Genomic DNA, 21,813 nt, shown 5'->3' with positions numbered 1-21,813 from the left:
GATGACGACATGAAAAGCAGTGTTTAACAATGACTGTCTTCACTTTCTGTGAAGAGGGCATAGAAGAGTAGGTTTCCCACTATTACAAATTGTAGTGATACATCCCATTCCTTGAGTGAGAAGTAACATATCCTTAAATACTTATGATGCAGAAAGGATGTTTGTGATTGATAGTAGTTGATAATTAGTAACCACCCCACTATTGAGAGGTGTTTTAAATCGTAGGTGCTGATAGCAGAGCTAATGATCCACTGACTGTACGGTAATGTATAGCAGTCAGATGACCCTACCTGCGGAGGTGGAGATAAGAGTTCCATGGAGCGGGTGGTGCAGAAGAAAGAGCTCCTTGAAATCTAAGAATGTGAAATGTGAGAGAAAATAAATGTATCATAATTGTTAATTATCAAGTTGAATATAAAATCTGTTGTGTATTTAATTCAGAGAGGCAGTACACGAGTTGGTAGCTGTCCTTATCTATCACTTCTTATTGATGGAGTGAATGAGAACTATAAGTTAATTTTTAGCAGCCTTATCTGCAGCCTGCGAATAGGTGAAGTCTGAGCCAAGTTAGAGGAAGAAGGCACAGATAGTCGGGCCCTGATTAATAATACTGAATGGCGACCGATTGCTTGGTAAGCAACATTCATTGAATATAAAAGGAATGTTCAGGTGGCAACTTATTTGAATGTTTGGTGCATGAAGTGAAGTATAACAAACCACCACACAGGCCTAGTCAGAATGTCTGGACAATGGTGGCAACTATGTAGAAAGATAGTTTAAGAAATGCTGTTTAATGTAAAAATAAATTTTGGTTCGAAAAATGTTTTTACGAGTTTTTTTTGCAAAATGGTACTTACTTTCCGGACATGCCTCATAAAAAATTGCACCTTGGCAAGTTGTCAGCTGTTATAATTACCGTTTACAAGATAGCCATTTTCCCTGCCTTCACAAAACACAACTTAAGCTCCCTTTTACTAATTAATATGAGGCAAATATATATTTTTATTTTGCAGAAGTTTGGGCTGTACTGATCCAGATTTTTCACAGTTTTCTGTTCTCATTTCAGAGTAATGATGTAATGGCTCCTTAAAAAGCATGTTGTCATTTTCCTAACCTATCCTTGTCCATTTCAACTAGTACTGCCTCATAGATCATGGCGTCAAGTGGACAGTAGCGTCTCAACGTCTCTGACTTCAAAAAATAAAAATGGCTTTTTCTCCTCTCATATGTACTTCTTCCAGTGGAATACATGTAATATTTAAGAAAGTAAATGGTGAGCTTCTGCTTTGAGGATTTTATCATCAGAGTAGTCTGATAAAGAGCCACAGGTGCTTGGATTCAAAAAGTAGCAGCTCAGGTGACTAGCACCATCCCTCATGGTCCTGGGACTACACGAAGGATGTGCTGCATAAAATACTTTCTGACAGATTGTAGTATAAACACTCTAATTATATGTACCACACATACTAGGTGTAATTTGACTTACTGTCAGCTACTAAATGTTGCCACCAAGAGGAAACAAAAACTTTGAATAAATGCAAAAATGCTAATGTCCCATGTACTTTACAGCCTACTATTGTGAAAGAAGCAAACAGTAGCAGCAAGCAATGCTGAAGGTTGAAACTGAGTGCTTCATTCAACCTACTGTGTAACATTGCTACCAGCTTTAGTGAATTTCTTTGACTCATAAATTAAGAAACCAACTTTTAAGTTAGCACAGTGAAGAATCTCCTCCTATATCCTTGTAATCAGGTTTTATTTCGAGCCAGGCTTCCAAATAAACCATGAGTTATGTTATTTTATTTATTTTCCACTTTTTTCCTTCATACTAGAATCCAAACTCTAGCATTGCACATTACTGTATAAAAAAAATTCCCCCCCCCCCCTCCCCCCTCTCTCTCTCTCTCTCTCTCTCTCTCACACACACACACACACACACACACACACACACACACACACACACACACACACACAGAGAGAGAGAGAGAGAGAGAGAGAGAGAGAGAGAGAGAGAGAGTAAGAATATTCTGTCTGTGTGTGTGTGTGTGTGTGTGTGTGTGTGTGTGTGTGTGTGTTAGAGAGAGGGAGAGACTCTGACAAACAACTTTTCTGATAACTAAGATGTTTTCCTCCTGTTCTACTGACAAATCTGCTGCTCACCACATTCACCTCATCTTCTGATGATTTGTCTTCATTGAAAATTTGAATGGTGTGCATTTTCCTATCATTGCAAAATAATTCATTCTTTTGATGTAGTCTTTCTTTTGATTTTTGTCACAGGACTGCCATAGACAGTGGATTATATGAAGATCAAGATCGAATTTGGAGACTTTTTCGAGAGATGGTTGATGGCTTGGCACACATCCACCAGCAGGGTATGATTCATAGAGACCTCAAGCCTGTAAATATTTTTCTTGACTGCAATGACCATGTCAAGATTGGTGACTTCGGGCTTGCTACAACCAACATCTTGACAAGGTCCTTAAATGAATGAAATTTATTAGCCTTTTAAATATTTAATTTATTAAAAACTTTATAGTTCATTTGAATGATGTTTGTAGCAGCTATGTCTCAGGTTTATTTTTCTGTACCTTATGTCCAATGTAAGTGGCATGCAACTGGAAAATTAGGCAAAATATAATCACATAGGCACAGTATGAGAAGAGATAGAATGTAGAGGGAGTGAGCTTTCTGCTCTTACAAGCCTTGCTGCTTATGTTCCAGTCTTTGCAGGATCTCTACAGAGCAATGAGTATAGTGACAAATGTTGAACATTTTTTTTAAAGGGCGAAATGCCCATCATTGAAGAGTCTTCCTCCGAACTGCCTCCTACACCAACAAATCAAAATGGTATTGTTGCAGTTCATGAGTACTATGCAGATACCTGTCTGATGGGTTACTGAAAAGTCAGTTCCAATAGAGCAATATAAACAAAAATGATGTAACTTACCAAACGAAAGCGTTGGCATTTTTGATAGACACACAAACAAACACACACACAAAACTCAAGCTTTCGCGACCAACAGTTGGATCGTGAGGAAAGAGGGAAGGAGAGGGAAAGACGAAAGGATGTGGGTTTTAAGGGAGAGGGTGAGGAGTCATTCCAATCCCGGGAGCGGATAAAAAGGACAGGTACACACACACACACACACACACACACACACACACACACACACACACACACACACAGATATATGTATATATATATATGTGCGTGTGTGTGTGCGCGCACACACCTGTCCTTTTTTCCCCCCTAAGGTAAGTCTTTCAGCTCCCGGGATTGGAATGACTCCTTACCCTCTCCCTTAAAACCCACATCCCTTCGTCTTTCCCTCTTTCCTGACAAAGCAACCGTTGGTTGCGAAAGCTTGAATTTTGTGTGTGTGTTTGTGTTTGTTTGTGTGTCTGTCAACATGCCAACGCTTTCGTTTCGTAAGTTACATCATCTTTGTTTTTAGATATATTTTTCCACTCGTGGAATGTTTCCCTATATATATATATATAATGTGTGTGTGTGTGTGTGTGTGTGTGTGTGTGTGTGTGTGTGTGTGTGTGTGTGACTTACCAAACGAAAGCGCTGGCATGTCGATAGGCACACAAACATACACACAAAATTCTAGCTTTCGCAACCAACGGTTGCTTCGTCAGGAAAGAGGGAAGGAGAGGGAAAGACGAAAGGATGTGGGTTTTAAGGGAGAGGGTAAGGAGTCATTCCAATCCCGGGAGCGGAAAGACTAACCTTAGGGGGAAAAAAGGACGGGTATACACTCGCGCACACACACACATATCCATCCACACATATATATAGAATTTTGTGTGTATGTTTGTGTTTGTTTGTGTGTCTATCGATGTGCCAGCGCTTTCGTTTGGTAAGTCACATCATCTTTGTTCCAATTTATCTTGACCATCCTAAATAACTGTTTGTCCAAATGCAAATTACAGAATGATTCGAGCAAATGTTCTTTAGCTGTCAGGGGGACATCAGTCAGCGTGATTGCCTTCATTGTAGCTTTGTTTTTTACAAAAATATGAACAGCGGTATGACTTTTTTAAATGACACCCTGAATTTTTTATTCGGTAATTCATTTCCTCTCCTAAAGACTTATTCAAAAATTTACCACAGTGCACCATTCACTGAAACACAACATTATTAATTACATAACACAACATTGACGTTGATCCTCCCGGCACTTAGGTACTCAGGGCAATGGAACACATCCACATGCTGACATTGACAGAGGACAAATGTAAACATAAGTAGAATGTACACCAAGGAAGAGAAGGTGGAAATGCTACTCATGTATGGGGAATGTCAGTTAGCAGAACAGTAATTGCAATACTGTTTTCTTATGTACAGTAGTTTAGTGCTTTTAAATACTTTAAATACTGTTGTATAGAGTAGGCATACAGTAAAGGCTGTCCATCCTACAAACTGCATTGACATAACGTTTCTTTTATTGTTGTTGTTGGAGGTAGGCGAAATGCTACACAGGCAGCGGAACTGCATAGAGAGCGATATGCTGACAAGAACCCACCTTCTCGACGTATGTTTTCTTGTCTTGTTGCGACGTTGCAGGAAACAGGAAGTTTCAACCCACGACAACGCAGTTGTCGTACCTCTCGCGGGGACGAAGCTGTCGAAGTGCCTATTCTCACTTCCGTTGCTATGAATCCATATGTGAGCACACGACAGCTTGAACACGAGATTGGCGTTCCTAAAACCAGTGTGCATTGTATTCTTACACGTCACCGGTTTCATCCTTACCATGTACACCTACATCAAGAATTGCATGGGGATGATTTCCAGAATTGTTTACAGTTCTGTCAGTGGGCACAGCAGCAGATCCTTGCCAACCCGAACTACTTCTCCAATTTTCTATTTACCGATGAATGTTCTTTCTCAAACAAAGGACAGGTAAATACAAGGAACATGCATTATTGGTCCAGAGACAACCCGCGATGGCTTAGACAGGTGGAACATCAGCGTCAGTGGAGAGTTAATGTCTGGTGTGGGATGCTTGGTACTGTAATTATTGGCCCTTATTTCATCAATGGTAGTCTAAACTGCAGAGCCTATGCTAACTTCCTCAGACGAATTCTTCCTCCTCTTCTGGATGAAGTGCCACTAAGAACCAGAATGCTTATGTGGTATCAACAAGATGGATGTCCAGCATATAATGCCCTATGTGCACATCATGTTCTGAACCGAAAGTATCCTGGCAGATGGATTGGTTGAGGAGGAACAGTTACTTGACTTGCTAGGTCTCCTGATTTAAATCCTCTGGACTTTTTTTGGGGCATGCATTAAAGACGTTGTCTATCGCGATATTCCAATAACTCCAGAGGATGTGCAGGGACGTATTGTGCTTGCTTGTAATTCTCTTCAGCAGGCAATCCTGGAAGCAGTAAATAATTCTTTCATTCAACGAGTGCACCAATGTATCGGTGTCCAGGCTCACCACTTTGAGTACCTTTGAATGTTCTACTCCCAGGCAATGGTACAGGAGAGTCAAAATCAATTTTGTGTTATGTTTTCACTTGGTTTTAATTTGTTTTCTGACAACTCCAGCAAATGGTTGAGTTTGTGATCCCAGGCTCAAAGTCAGTGTTGCTCTTACTTTTCACCCTATTCTTCTTCTTCCACTCTGAATCTTTCTGCATGTGAATTTAATTATTTTTATTTATCTCTAATAACGTTTAAACATTTGAAAATGCTGATCTATTGGTTAGAAAACAAAAGATGAAATAATCTATTTATATTGACTGTGCAATGGGGTCAACAATGTAGTTTTTTGTTATGAGGTGTTTTGGATGGCAGTTGTTCTTATTGTACTGTGGACAAAATAACATGGATGATGATTTGAACAAAAGCAGGGATTATAAGTAAAACAAAATTCAAGCAAAATAGGAAATAGAAATAATGAATGCAATAACATGGACAAAAAACGTAATATGATAAAATGGAAGCAATTAAATCGAAGTTAACGTATAACAACAATGAAAATCACATGAAGTGGAATTCGTTGTGGAAAAAGACTGATAGGAAGAAAAATGAGAGCAAGTATGATGTGATAAATGAATAGAAAAAAATAATATGTAAACCAATTAACTGAATAAAAATAATGATCAGAATCATTTCAATAAAGATTTAAAAATAAAAATAAAAAAACAAAGCACCTGACAACATTCAAACCCACTTCCTTTTGCATATGAAGTCAGTATCTTAACCATTACAGTATTCAACCAGTGTGTAAATTGTTACCATTTTTAAAGCTATGTCACATATTTTGATATTCGGATACTCATTAATCAAAATCTACATGATAATTCCCATTGACCTAGAGTCCTGAAATTTGTTAGGCAGCAACCTTTCATGATATAAATAAAGGGGAAAAAAATCAGAAAATTGTTTATTTGTGATTATGTCACACAGAAAAAATATTTCAGTATAATGGAAGGAAACATTCCACGTGGGAAAAATTATATATAAAAACAAAGATGAGGTGACTTACCGAACAAAAGCGCTGGCAGGTCGATAGACATACAGACAAACACAAACATACACACAAAATTCAAGCTTTCGCAACAAACTGTTGCCTCATCAGGAAAGAGGGAAGGAGAGGGGAAGACGAAAGGAAGTGGGTTTTAAGGGAGAGGGTAAGGAGTCATTCCAATCCCGGGAGCGGAAAGACTTACCTTAGGGGGAAAAAAGGACAGGTATACACTCGCACACACGCACATATCCATCCACACATACAGACACAAGCAGACATATTTAAAGACAATATGTCTGCTTGTGTCTGTATGTGTGGATGGATATGTGCGTGTGTGCGAGTGTATACCTGTCCTTTTTTCCCCCTAAGGTAGGTCTTTCCGCTCCCGGGATTGGAATGACTCCTTACCCTCTCCCTTAAAACCCACTTCCTTTCGTCTTCCCCTCTCCTTCCCTCTTTCCTGATGAGGCAACAGTTTGTTGCGAAAGCTTGAATTTTGTGTGTATGTTTGTGTTTGTTTGTATGTCTATCGACCTGCCAGCGCTTTTGTTCGGTAAGTCACCTCATCTTTGTTTTTATATATAAAGAAAAAATATTTCTTGTGTCATTTGTTATCCGACTTCAAAATTAAAATTATCGAAAGTCTTGGAATTCCCAGGACCGATATTGTGCCAAGAGCAATGTCGATAACAGGCAAAAATCGTCAGGATTCTCAATATCTGTGACAGGTGGACTGTCTACATGTATAAGTTTGTACACAGGATTCTCAGTGTGGGGAAGCTACATACACCTGGCCACCTACCCACCCCCCACCCCCCGCCCCCGGTTATTAATTGTTGGGTGTTCATTGAATGTCTCAACCGGTGAAATGCATTGTCTAACCAACGCAAGTCACCATTTCACCTTATTTTTTTTTTTTTTTTTTTTCAATTTTTTTTTTTTTTTTTTTTTTTTTTTTTTTTTTTTTTTTTTTCAGTTGCTTATCTTTCCACATTTTCATTAGCTTCTCTCATCATCTTTGAATGCTTTTATCAATAGTTTTGTTTAATTCAGTGTATTTTGTTATATCTGTTTCGTCATTTGCTTGAAATTCTTGCTTTCTGTTTTATTTTTCATACCTTTTAACATCTTTCATGGTTATATTATTTCATTTGTTAACTAACTGCTCATTTTATCTACAGCATGTAGCTGTGACTTCTTACGATGGGGAACTTGTTGCTGATTTTCATGTGGAATGCCTCCCATTCTTACTCAATTGCTCATAATCTACGTATCTGGCCTTCTGCCTGATGTTGTTTTTTTCTAGCTTTGTATCAGTTTTTACTCTGTTTCTTGCAAATTTATGATCACTTGTGAATCAAGCGTTGTTGAGGACCATTTCAGTCTTCGAAATTTCTATATTATAAATTGCAGTCAGTTTCATTTTAAATTCATTAGGTCCTTGCCAAATCCGATTTTTATTTGTTTTCATCTGGAAGAATGTGTTAGACAAATTTGGTATTCTTCTTGGCAGATTGTACGAACGTGTGACCTCCCATCATTTTTTCCCATCACACCCGAATTTGCAATTGAAGAATCATTTGTCAGTTTTCTCAAGTTTTACTGTTAAACTTACATTGTTTTTAATTTACTTGTTTACAATAGAGGCTACTCCTCAACTTCGTTCCTTCTCTGTTCCTCTGTAGGTCATGACCTACCTTATATTTAATTCCCCCCCCCCCCTCCTCCCTCCCTCCCTCCCTCCCCCCCCCCCCCTCCCATCCCCTTTTTTTTATACACTTCTGACAACCCGACAAAATTCCAGTCAACTATATTTCATGATCCTTTCACACCCACTGACCTATGTTTTGATCCTGAAGTACTGCAATTTATTTTCCCAAAATAAAAAACAATAGACTTGGTAAAGCAGTTAACAGGCTTAAACATAGCTGGGTTCTCCCTGTTATCTAAAGCCATTACTCAAGCTTCTTCAGTCCTCTAATCACAATATTCTTTCACCTGAGCTAGAATATTGGCATCCAATGAACTTGCATGTGATGGTAGGGTTTCAACTTGCATGTGTTGGTAGGGTTTCTGACAAACCTACTCACAAGCCTATGATAGCTGTAAGAGTTTTGTGAGATGCATGATAAATGCAAGACCTTGGCAGAGCTATACTCACTGAAGTTTCTTCCCAGACCTAAGAGCTTGTGTTTCTCAGAGCCTGTGATCAACACGACCAATTCAGATGCAGGTAATCTGCCAGCATAACACTGAAGTCGTAGTCTTTGGCAGTGGGTTACCTGTAGTTCATTTAGGCATGAGGAGAGCAGATTGCGACACATCATACTGTTTGCAACACGAATTGATGAGCTGGTCACCCAAGTTTGTTTCCCATAAAGTGATCCATCAAGATTGTTAACATATTAGTACTAACAGTTGGATGATGTGAATGCCTGGATGGACAGAGAAATTTGCCCTGGTTGTTGTCTAAGTTGTCGTTAAGGTAGGCACCTTATGGATTGCCCATCTTTGATTTTCTTCATATTTATAGAATTTGAAGGTCAGTACCCAGACTCCAGTTTCCTAAAGCAGTATTATGCACGTCTCAGAATACAAAAATATCAGCAGCTTTGAAGATTCGAAAATTTCCAAACATTATTAATCACAAAAAATTTGTAGCATTTTAACAGAGCCACCAGTAGCTGAAAGTCGTAATGTGCAAGCCGGAAAAAGTAGCATCTATTTTCGGCGAAATTTGCTTGTATTTTTAGGGAAATTAGCTTTTTTTGTGTAAATGATGTAGATGAAAAGATTGCTATGCTACATGAGTGAAGACGGACAGAGCCGTAGTTCTATGAAATTTATAGTTCTATGAAGTTTACTGTTAGAAGAAGTGGTGATTACAAACTTTTTGACTGTATTGTTTGCTTTTGCAAAAAGTTCAACACCTTTTTGTTCCGAAATGGCCTTTGTTTTCTTCGTTTGCCACTATTTAAGCTTTCAAGAATGATCATAGCATGATCAGTCACTTCACTTATTTCAAAATAAGAAAACAAAGAGCAATGCACAACACAAGCCGTTCGGGGACGGCTAGCGTGCAGTTGCTTGTTGGGATTAGCAGAGAATTGTTAATGACGTAGTTCAGGACCGACCTCTAGTGGTATTCAATGTGACCACAGTTCAAAACATCTGCCACCTAATTTGTTATGTTAAAATTGTCCACATTATACAATCTTTTGAGCTTGAGCTAACAAACAAATGTAAGCATCTCTTTGTTGTAAAATGCTAGATCCCACGGCTGAGTTCTAATATGTTGCATTACATGGTGCGTATCCTGAATAGACCATTCAACCATCCACAGTTGGCATGGCATCAGATCTTTGAGTGCATTGATATATCGAAGCGTTCATACACATTTTATTTTGCAAACACGTTCTTACACACAATACCTTCTGAAACTGGACTTTGCTAGATGGTGTACAATACCAGTAACTGAAAACTATTTACATTTTTTATATTTATATGCAGAAGAAAAGCTATTTCAAACTATCTCTGATAAAATAGTTCATCTGGATACAATTCACTGTGAAGTAGCATCTTAATTTTGGGGCAGAATTCACATTTATCGCAAAATATGAATTTCTTCAGTCTCTATATACGAGTCTTGTAATCACAAAGTTGCTGTTTCCATTCTTACTAGTAATAATTTTTTACTTTATTACCATATTTATTATCAAATGGAGAGGTCATATAACAAATATTGAATCATAATCTTTAATAAAAATACCACCTTTTTAATTTTTAGTTACTATTTGCATGAAAATTTGAAGAGTCACAGCAAATTAAAATTTGGTACAAAAATGTGAAACATCAAATAGAAAATAAGGCGTTTCACATGTCATTTTCATAAGATTAATAACTAACCCTTTTACTCAAGCTACCTCATTTTGACAGAAACTTAAAATCCCAGGTATACTCAGGCAACTTAAGGAGAGATCTTCAGAAAAATAAAAAACTTGCTTATATCCATCTGATAATTAAGTGTCTGGCTGCTGGAGAGCATCTGGTACTACATTTGTATCCTGGCTGTCACTTTTTGGTTGAGATGGTTGCCACTAGACATCATCTTTATTGTGTGCAGCTTTGGATATGTGACAGCAAAATCGGGCTGTCCAGGCTCTCTCTCTCTCTCTCTCTCTCTCTCTCCTATATTGTTGTTTAGGCAGTGCTTTCAAATAAGGATGGCTATAGTGATCCTGAGTTTGACATTAAATTTAGCAGCTCAGAAAGAGAAGAAGACTGTGATTGTACTTCATTAGAGACTGAAAGTGATGACAGTTGATCAGCTGAGTGACCAGTGCTTGCCAGTGGTACGAGATAAATACCTCCACTGTGCTTCAAGTTTTAGGATATTTTCATCAAAGCCCAGCAGGATTTTATTATTGGTGATCTTCAGAACTTTGTAACTCATTATTTTGAGCTTTAAAAGCTGTCTTTATTTGTATGTATGTGTTTTCATTCATTATAGAATTTTTTCATTAATTAAAAAAACATTATTTTTTTAAGCATAATTTGGAAACAAAAAGTTACGGGGTTAAAAATGAAAAGATGTTTTTTTGTTAAGAAATTATGACTCAGTATTTTGTTAATTAACATTTACATTTGATTATTAATATAGAATTCATATAAAAACTGCAAAAAAGCTTGCTGTTAGTGTGAATCAAAGTGACAATTTTGAAAATACAAGGCTTATAAGCTACACATTCCCTGCCAGCGCTCTTAGAATGTTCAAAACTTCTTGTACTTAACAGCATTCAAAAACCCTCAAAGGTCTTTTTTTTTTTTTTTTTTTTTTTTTTTTTTTTTGCAAGTGCATTGCATTTCTTTAGGAAATTTATGTCTGAGTACTGATGTTCAAATCCAAAAAGTATGAAGCAACTACTATTTATAAATGCATTATATAACAGTACTGTTGCACGTAGGCATTTTAGTTATAAGACATCAAAAAATATGCTGTAGAACATTTGTTCAATCTTTTTACAGTAGCAAATAGGACAGGAATTGGTCTGGGTCTTTACAATATGCTACGAAATTGACCTTGGAAAAGCTGTTCATATTGTAACAGTAAGTCAGTCAATCCACAGTTGATATATATTACTAGGAAATTAATTCCCTAAATCCATTTAGTATGCTGAACAACTTCATACTGTTTCTGACAAGCAATGCGCTCAGTTCCAACCATGTTAAGTGTTGTGGTGCAGTCAAAACGTGTTGTTGCTTGAAGTCTCCAGACACACCATTGAATATGTCCATGTGACATTATAACAAAGTAAAACCATCCAAGAAAAATGAAAATCTACGTCTGTTATCTCTAAGACACTAACTGATTCACACAGTTGAACGCAAATGCATGCTGTACAGACACTCAGGCATTCTTATCAGATATTGTGGAGGTCTTCTGTTGTTAATCAGATCAAGAACAGTGAAGAAATGTTCCATTGAGAGATAATATGATTATCTTTTCGTTCTGCACTGCTATATAAAGCCCCTGATCACGTGACTGCATGATATTTACTTAAGAGTGGTGTAGGCATAACAGAACCCCACCAGGCATCTTTGAGATGTGTTAGATCAGTTTGTTGAAAAATGTTGTAACAACTCTTTACCCTGCTGGTGAGAAAATGTCACCTTAGAATGTGACAACAAATCATCACATAATATAGTTTTGATGTAAACTGTTGCCAGTGGTTGATGGTCTCGCATTTCACTCTCTCACCACATAATCCAACACAGAACTTTCTAGAGTATCTCTTGTATCTTATTTTGAGAAGCTTGGAAAGTATGTTTACACTTTTTACATGAAATAATCATGATGGTAATACTACAGAGAGTGTGTGTGTGTGTGTGTGTGTGTGTGTGTGTGTGTGTGTACACACGCTCAACTTAGGCATTTTTGGATGCACACATACTTATTTCTTTCTATCTGATTGTGGTAATAGAAACTGTTGACATGTGTTTTGTGAGTGGGACTGAAATTTCACACACAATCTTGCCATATCATTGACACCAGTCTCTCAAAGATGTTGGAAGCCTTTGAGCTCTACAAGGAACCTCTGTTTATTCCACAGCATTCTCTTTTTTGTGACTGCAGACACTATTTGTATGTTTTGTGTGGAAGCAGACATCACTGTGCCTATAGCACACTTCTTGGTAGGTGCTGAGATACTTTTTATATCTATTATATGTCCTGTTAGTTACATTACATGTTTTTAATAGCTTGTGGTTTTTTTTTTTTTTTTTTTTTTTTTTTTTTTTTTTTTTTTTTTTTTTTTTTTTTTTTTTTTTTAAGCTTGATATATAAATTGTGTGAAGTCTTACAAAATTATTACATAATATTATTCTTTTTAATAGACCTGGAGCACTTGCACATCTGGAGCCCAACAACATAGTATCTGACCAAATGTCATTTTCAAATGATCTTGGAGATGGATCAATGACTGGTCAGGTTGGCACCGCACTATACGTTTCCCCAGAATTAGGGAGTGCAGGTGGCAAAGTAGTTTACAATCAGGTATGTGTGATGGTGCAGATTAAATTGTTATGCTACAAGAATTGAGGTAAAAGTTTATTAGTAGCTGACCACACACTTTTCAAGAAAAGGTATTCAGGTAGCACTACCAGTCTAAAAAATTTGTTGACAATATAAATTATTTAATTAGCAACATATTTCAAGGATAGATCTCATCGTCACACTAGAACGGCAGTAGAAACATCTAACACAAGTTCTTTGTGTAGTCTTGGCATGTGGTGTGGTCACCCTGTGTAGAAAGAGAAAGATAACTTAATAACAAATGATGACATTTTGTATGTTAGTCTTCTGTTCACATGAAAAGTTTTTAAGTAATCCTCACTTTGTTTTGTGGCATGTCCGTCTTTGTGTGATTTGTTGAGGTACCTAAATTTCTGTGGCTCTTTTGATCTTGATAGCTGTTGTTCACAAACTACTAAATGTAACTCAAAACACAGTGTCACAAGACAAATCGTCGGTGCAGGAATTTGAAATGGCGGTCAAAACAAAAGGAAATGGAATTACTCGTCCATGGCCAAAAGTGGAAAAATGAGGTCCTAAATGAAATGATGGAGTTTAAGAATTCGCATTTCTTCAACAGTTTCAACTAAGTACCCTTAAAGTAGGAAATATTAGAAAATATGTAACTTTAAGATTATATTTGGGGTCAAGGTCCCACCTTTGTAATTCTTAAAATAAATTTTTTGTGCTCTCATGTGAAGTAGAAAATTGTCACAGTCACTTATTTTTTTAACATGTTTTGTTGACTAACATCAGCGGTATGACAGCAGAGCACTCGGAAGACATTGCAAGTGACTGACAACAACAGGATCGACATATCAGTAGTCAAATCGAAATAAGCTTTGTTTTGACAGCCATCCAGTTTTCTGGACTTTGTGATTAAACGTACACTCTGGGTAGTTATGTGTGAGCATGTAACATTTGCATTGGATCTGTCATTCAAATTCAGCATTACATTTTTCTAATTCATGTAGATAATTACAGTTGCTGTTGTAAAAGTTCTCAGGGTCCATCTATCCTGTACCACAGTCATGTACGAACTTGATTTCATCAGACTACTACTTCCTGCAGGTTGGTGCTGAAAGACAATTCTTAACTACTCTGAATAATGACAATCATATAACCCAACAAACATTGAAGCATTTCAAGCAACCTATACCTTCAGATTATGCAAGTTCAAAGGCAGTCTTTCTGTCAGTGTTCCTCTTCCTCTATGGAGTTCACTGCACCTTCCACATGTACTGTGAAAGCACCACTCGTCATCCACAGCCAACAACCCTTTTTATTTCATTGTTGGTTTTGGCCACTGCATGCCCATATGTTGACCACACCATCTGGATATACAGATACGAAGGTATACACAGTTAGCATAGTTAACATAGAACACTACCACCTGTGGCTATTGTAAGAAACCACAGTGGAACATGATCGAATGAACATACATTATACGACAACTTGTAGTTTATCTTGCGACATTGTGTTTCTAACAAAATTCAGGAAATTTTTCATCCAGGAAAAACATGGAAAATTTTTAGAATTCTTGGAATTTTTCGTTGTTCTTGTTTTCTGTTAAATTTTTGTGGTTTCAACTGGTAAGAACTGATACTTGAGCAAAGAATTTTACTTTATCCCACTACTGCAGAATAATACTGCAGCAATAAAACATAAAGAAGGGGAATAAACCAAAATAAAACTTAAGTTGCAAAGGAAATGTGCCGTTTACAAAAAGAAAACAGTCACACACTATCATCTACTAACAGCAAAATGTGTCAAAGGCTTTAGGACAAAGACTATGCAATATTTCATAACAACAAAGTGCTTCCGATGAGCATGACATCACAATGGTTTACATTAAGTTCGTTTGAGCAGTTGCCAATGGGCTCATGCGCACGCAAAGTTGAGTCCCTTATGAACAGCACATTCTCCTGCTTCTGGCTACTTGAAGTGGGGCTGTTAACTGTATCAGCATTAGCAATAAGCAGCAGGCTTTACCCGGAACAAAATTTTCTGGTGCGCCCAAGCTGCAAGATTCGAACCTGCACAGAGCAGTCTGAGTTACAGTGGGGGATACAGGTAGTCTCCACATAACCCTTGTTTACATTTAGTGGTTTTGCTGTTTCCTCTTTGTTTACAGCTTTTATGTCAAAAGACAACAAAATGGATTTCTGTGGCTTGGAGCTATCAAGTGAATTAAAATACATTCACACAATTACGAAAGGCTGAAATATGTTATTAGTTTCAGTTTTCTGATTTTATTTTATTTCTAGGTTTTTGGCAGTCAGGCATTAATTGCCTTGCAGACCAATGAAGTAATTTTCGCCAATTTTCTAAAGAAATTTAGCTTTTATTAATCTTTTCCACATTCACAGTCAATTTATTTGAAACACTGTTGGCTGGTGTCAACTGTTTCAAGTGCACGTTTTTATCTTCTGGCATGTATAGCATTACGCCATAATAAAGAACCAAACATGAGATAACAGGGTACTGGTGCTCCAAGAAAATTTGCATCCCCAAAACCACACTAAAAAGCTTAACATCAGGTTGTGCCCTACTCCTTTGTGAATCTGGGCATATGAATGTGCACTTTAAGCTGAATTACGCATTTTGGTATTGTTTACGAAATTCCTATGCTTTTGGAGTGTCCTCTGATGTCCTGTTTCATTTATAACATAATATAAGAGATTTTAAGGCTGTATACATACAAACATGCATTCTCTGGCACTCTTTGACAACTGGCGAAATGGATTCTAACAGGTAACAAGAAAATGTAGTGAATAGTGGCTTGAAAATCATTACTTTCAAAGTAAATTTCATTTTATGCAACATGAATTACGTTACTTGCACATAATTGCTTTGAATTTCATAAATCACTGAGAGTTTGATTTTTATTTAAAGCTTAACACTTTGAGGGCAAGCCACTTAGAAGAATTTAGAGTCAAAAGACCAGACATGTATGGAATTACTTAAAATTTTACAAGCACATTTGTCTTATGTATCATAAAGTAGAAAACACACAAAAAAGACCAGTATTATATATGAAAGCTTAGCTTTTCTTTTAGCTATACTATGTATATTAATCTGAACCATGAACTTTTCCTATTTGTGTGTTCACACTACTTAACAGTGACGTTGCAATTGACTGATTACATCACGTGTCCTATGCTCTGTCTGATATCATTGGCTGGTAAAATCACGAGCCATGAGCAATGCTTGGCTTACAAAAGTGCATCATAATCTCAATTCCTGTGCTTCAGAAACTAACGTGCTGTGTTTGGTAGAATTCGAATATGTTGTTTTTACGGTCTTCAGTCCAGAAACTGGTTTGATCCAACTCTCTGTGCTACTCTATCCTGTGCAAGCTTCTTCATCTCTGAGTAACTACTGCAACCTACATCCTTCTGAATCTGATTAATGTATTCATCTTTTGGTCTACCTCTTCGATTTTTACCCTCCACAATTGCCTCAAATACTAAATTGGTGATCCATTGATGCCTCAGAACGTGTTCTACCAACAGGTCCCTTCTTTTAGTGAAGTTGTGCCACAATTTCCTCTTCTGCCCAATTCTATCCAGTACCACCTCATTGGTTACCCATCTAATCTTCAGCATTCTTCTGTAGCACCACATTTTGAAAGCTTCTATTCTCTTCTTGTCTAAACTATTTATTGTCCATGTTTCACTTTCCCACATGGCTACACTCCATACTACCAATACTTTCAGAAAAGACTTCCTGACACTTAAATCTATATTCGATGTTACCAATTCCTCTTCTTTAGAATCGCTTTCCTTGCCATAGCCAGTCTACATTTTATACCCTCTACTTCCTAGCCATAGACAGTCTACATTTTATATCCTCTCTGCTTCAATCTACTTCAACCATCATCAGTTATTTTGCTCCTCGAATAGCAAAACTCATCTACTACTTTAAGTGTCTCATTTCCTAATCTAATACCCTCAGCATCACCTGACCTCATTTGACTACATGCCATTATCCTCATTTTGCTTTTGTTGATGTTCATCTTATATCCTATCAAGACACCGTCCATTCCGTCCATCTGCCTTTCCAGGTCCTTTGCTGTCTCTGACAGAATTACTATGTCATCGCCAAACCACAAAGTTTTTATTTCTTCTCCGTGGACTTTAATTTCTACTCCAAAATTTTCTTTTGTTTCTTTTACTGCTTGCTCAATATACAGATTGAATAACATCAGGGATAGGTTACAAACCTGTCTCACTCCCTTCTTGACCACTGCTTCCCTTTCGTGCCCCTCGACTCTTATAATTGTCATCTGGTTTCTGTACAAATTGTAAATAGCCTTTTGCTCTCTATATTTTACCCCTGCCACCTTCAGAATTTTAAAGAGAGTATTCCAGTATTGTCAAGAGCTTTCTCCAAGTCTATAAATGCTAGAAACGTAAGTTTGCCTTTCCTTACTCTGTCTTCTAAGATAAATCATAGAGTCAGTATTGCTTCGCATGTTCCAACACTTCCACAGAATCCAAACTGATCTTCCCAGATTTTGGCTTCTACCAGTTTTTCCAGTCATCTGTAAAGAATTTGTGCTAGTATTTTGCAGCCGTGACTTATTAAACTGATAGTTTGGTAATTTTCACACCTGTCGACACCTGCTTTCTTTAAGATTCGAATTATTATATTCTAAGTCTGAGGGTATTTCACCTGTCTCATACATCTTGCTCACCAGATGGTAGTTTTGTCATGGCTGGCTCTCCCGCAGCTATTAGTAGCTCTAATGGAATGTTGTCTATTCCCGGGGCCTTTTTTTGACTTCAAATATATACTTTCATAATACGAATATATGCAATGTATCGTAATATGAAAATATGCAGCATATGTGTTGCTTTAAATCAAAGATCTTTGTATAATGCTTTTCTTTTCTGGGGTTCGTTTTCTAAAGTACGAGGAAGTTCTATGCCAGTGTCTAAGATCTTAACCTTCAAAGGATTGATAAGTTTTACAGTTTTGAGGGAAACTGTACTGTCACTTAACACAAAAAAGTGCATTTTCACCTTGAAAGAGGTGTATTTTTAACCAGGAAATCTGGGAAAACCCGAGAATTTGTTTTCCTTGTACATGTATACACCCGGATTTAGAAGTTTGTGAACAATGACTAAAAAGTGCAAAAGGGCCATAGAAATGTAGGTACCTCCGAACATCATAGAGAGACTGCCATGTCACAAGAACAAAGTGAGTGATGATTTTATGTGAACAGTAGGCAAACATACAAAGTGACATTGCCTCTTATTAGTTTATATGTCTCTTTCTCCACAGGATGACCACATCACATGTTAAGACTGTACAAGGAAACTAATATCTATGTGCACTTGTGTTAAATTTTCTGTATTGCTGCTGTAGTCTGCCTTCAAATAATGAAAAAACCAGAATGGAATAGTCTCCTTCTCCCCCCCCCCCCTCCCCATACCCCTTCCCTCCCCCCTCCCCTCTTCTCTCTCTCTCTCTCTCTCTCTCTCTCTCTCTCTCTCTCTCTCTCTCTCTCACCACACACACACACACACACACACACACACACACAGTGTTGAAAATAAGTTGGTTGTTTGAAAAATTTTCATTCAACCCATTCTTTAGTACTGTTATTCTGTTTTGGGACCTTTACTGACTAGCATACAAATAAGAGCTAAAGAAGAGTCTCATTGTGGATAGTTTAGTCATAACAAGAATACAGTAAACTTCAATGAAGGCACCAAAGGAATGACATGCAGCACAAAATGCATTTCTCTAATAGCTGCAAGGACTTTTGAAGATGGTGGACAAATCAGAGTACAGTTGTAAATATTTACACTTGTCACACACATGCTAAACGTAAGATCTTGATATCATACTCCCAGTTCAGTACTGTGCAAGATCAACTGTTTCATATTAGTTTTGAATCACGACATAAGGGAGTGATTGTGAGATATTATAGTGCTGAATAAAAAGCCTCATATCAATTGTTTGAGTGACAAAATCAAACTGGTTAGTACACGGGTGTTGAGCAAGATTATCTGAATTCCAAGAGAGAGGTAGTGAAAAAACTCATTTGTCACTTACTTTCTAAAAACCTCAAGTGTGATTATAGAGCTCTTCCAAAAAATGAGAATAATTCTATTTGTCTTAAGTTCTTGTTATTAGTAGCACTAGTAAATTTTTGGAATTGGAAATTCACAAGCAGTACATACTTCCTATTACTAATTCTCTTACGTGACTTTCTGTTTCCATTTGCTACAGAAGGTGGACATCTATAGCTTGGGCATCATTCTTTTTGAAATGTGTTATCATCCACTAAAAACAGGGATGGAGAGAGTGAAAGTGTTGGTAAATTTGCGCAGCAAAGATATAATTCTTCCATCTGATTTCAATGAAGAAAAAATGCCCAGACAGACGTATATAATACGGTGAGAATAATTATGTATATAGCTTCCCTCTAAATGTGAGCCCATTTATGTTGTACATCATTTTGTGGTTGTTGTTGTTGTTGGTGTTGCAGTAAGATGGCATACATTTAACGTATTTCAATGCATACTTTGTCAGAAATAGATGCAATATTATAGGTTGTCACAGGTGGTTGCTCAACCATGACCCTAGTCTTCGACCTACTTCCTTGGAATTACTGCAGTCAGACTTCTTACCACCACCACAACTTGAAGAGGCAGAATTGCAAGAAATGGTGCGTCACACATTATCAAACCCACAGAGCAAGGCTTATAAGTATCTAGTGGCATCATGCTTCTCACAGGTAATTATTTCAGCATCACCCTTGTAAATTACAGGAAATACAGTAAATAAGATCACTGAAAATTTCTAACAATATTTATCTACCAGATTGATATATTGTACTTATTATGAATGTCTTGAGATATGATTGCACATTGCATTGTGATTTTTTTATAGTTGAGTTTCTGTGGATTGGAGACAGCAGCCAATAATCAGATTTTTACTTAAAATTTGTTGAAAGCCAGAGACTAAAGTCATTTTAGTAAAACATGTATTGTTCTTTTTAGAAAAATATGGTATAGGTTCAGAATCTGTTATCTGAACAACAATCCAAAAACTGTTATTTCTGTATTACGCATATACCCAGTGGCTTCAAGGTTTCTTCACTAACAAAAATTCATTTGTAGTGCATTCAACATCATTTTGGAAGTTTGGATAAAAAGTAAAGAATAATGAAAATAGTTTCTGGTACTTGCAAAAAATTTACTAAGGCTTTTACAGGTATGAAATTATCTTATCAAATAAGTTGTATGCACATTTCATATAATATGTCCTGTGACATATCGAAAAGCTGCAGCTTTTTAGGTAATTTAAAATAGTGGATATGTTTTACAAACAAGTTTATTTCGCTACTAAATTCGTGTTGTAGATGCCACTGTACTTTATTTGATGGAGGAGGATGCATCTTTTTTATACTATCACAGCAATTTCTTTTAAATTTGCAAATGTTATAGCAGAAGAATGACTACCTGAATATTTCTGTATTCATCACAGTTCTTTAATTTTATATATGGATGGTAACTTGTTGTTTGATTCACTTTGGAAGGCAGAGCATTGTAGAATTTTTGATTGGTGTTTGTTACACATCTTAATAATACACTCAAAGTAAACTGGAGTTAAATAACTCTTTATTTTGGCTCTCCCTCTCCATCCAAACCTCCCCCTCTCCCTCTCCCTCTGCATCCAACCCCCACCCCCTCTCCCTCTCCATCCCCTCCCCCCTTATCATTCACCCCTTTCTTACCTTTGTTTCCCTCCCTCCCTGTGTCTATCCTAATTTCTTTATGATATCGGGTGGGACAACAGTTTTCAGTAGCAAAGCAGATAATCATTTTGTAAGCGACTTGTGTTACTGATATTTTATGTACTTCAAGAATCCTTCTGAAGAATCATTGAGTGATATTTGATTTCTCAAATACTACATTTATCAGAATATTCAATTTTAAATTACTGTAAATGAAAAGTATAAGATGATGATATTCTGACTGACTTGAGGTCTTTTATATCATACTGAAATACTATCTGATCTTCTTGTCTAATTATGCACATTGTATTGTACACACATCAAAAAAAGTTTTGCATCACCCTAGTTCCAAGAACTCCTGAAGATAGATGTTGACTGTGGATATTGTATCACAGACACAGTCCCTTTGACTGTTCAGAGATGTCACTAAACCCGCACAAAGATGTAAACAACCATGCATGAGCAGCGCCTATTAGATGGAGGGAGTCCGACAGCCAATCAGTTCCAGTCATTCCACCAGGAAGGAGGTACGTAGCTCGTGTTCTCTGCAGTTCAATCACGCTTAGATGGTCAATACCGCAGTTTGATCACGTCCGCATTGTTACTTTGTGCCAGGAAGGGCTCTCAACAAGGGAAGTGTCCAGGCATCTCAGAGTGAACCAAAGCAATATTGTTCGGACATGTAGGAGATACAGAGAGACAGGAACTGTTTATGACATGCCTCACTTAGGCCGCCCAAGGGCTACTACTGCAGTGGATGACCGCTACCTACGGATTATGGCTCGGAGAACCCCTGACAGCGATGGCACCATGTCAAATAATGCTTTTTATGCAGCCACAGGACGTCGTGTTACAACTCAAACTGTGCGCAATAGGCTGCATGGTGCGCGACTTCGCTCTCGACGTCCATGGTGAGATCCATCTTTGCAACCACGACACCATGCAGCGTGGTACAGATGGGCCCAACAACATGCCCAATGGACCACTCAGGATTG

General features: G+C 37.3%; 1 protein-coding gene across 1 annotated transcript in view; it reads left to right on the top strand.

The window, feature by feature from the left end:
• LOC124602553 (eIF-2-alpha kinase GCN2) overlaps positions 1–21,813 on the top strand; it is a 308,459-nt gene that overhangs the window by 203,073 nt on the left and 83,573 nt on the right. Inside the window, exons 16-19 of the mRNA XM_047136328.1 lie at positions 2,281–2,478; positions 12,888–13,047; positions 19,309–19,475; positions 19,642–19,816. Of these exons, the coding sequence (XP_046992284.1) occupies positions 2,281–2,478; positions 12,888–13,047; positions 19,309–19,475; positions 19,642–19,816 (700 nt within the window). The remainder of the gene's footprint in view (positions 1–2,280; positions 2,479–12,887; positions 13,048–19,308; positions 19,476–19,641; positions 19,817–21,813) is intronic.

This window comes from Schistocerca americana, chromosome 1 (assembly GCF_021461395.2).
Source record: "Schistocerca americana isolate TAMUIC-IGC-003095 chromosome 1, iqSchAmer2.1, whole genome shotgun sequence".
NCBI lineage: Eukaryota > Metazoa > Arthropoda > Insecta > Orthoptera > Acrididae > Schistocerca > Schistocerca americana.
This window is presented reverse-complemented; position numbering and strand designations above follow the sequence as displayed.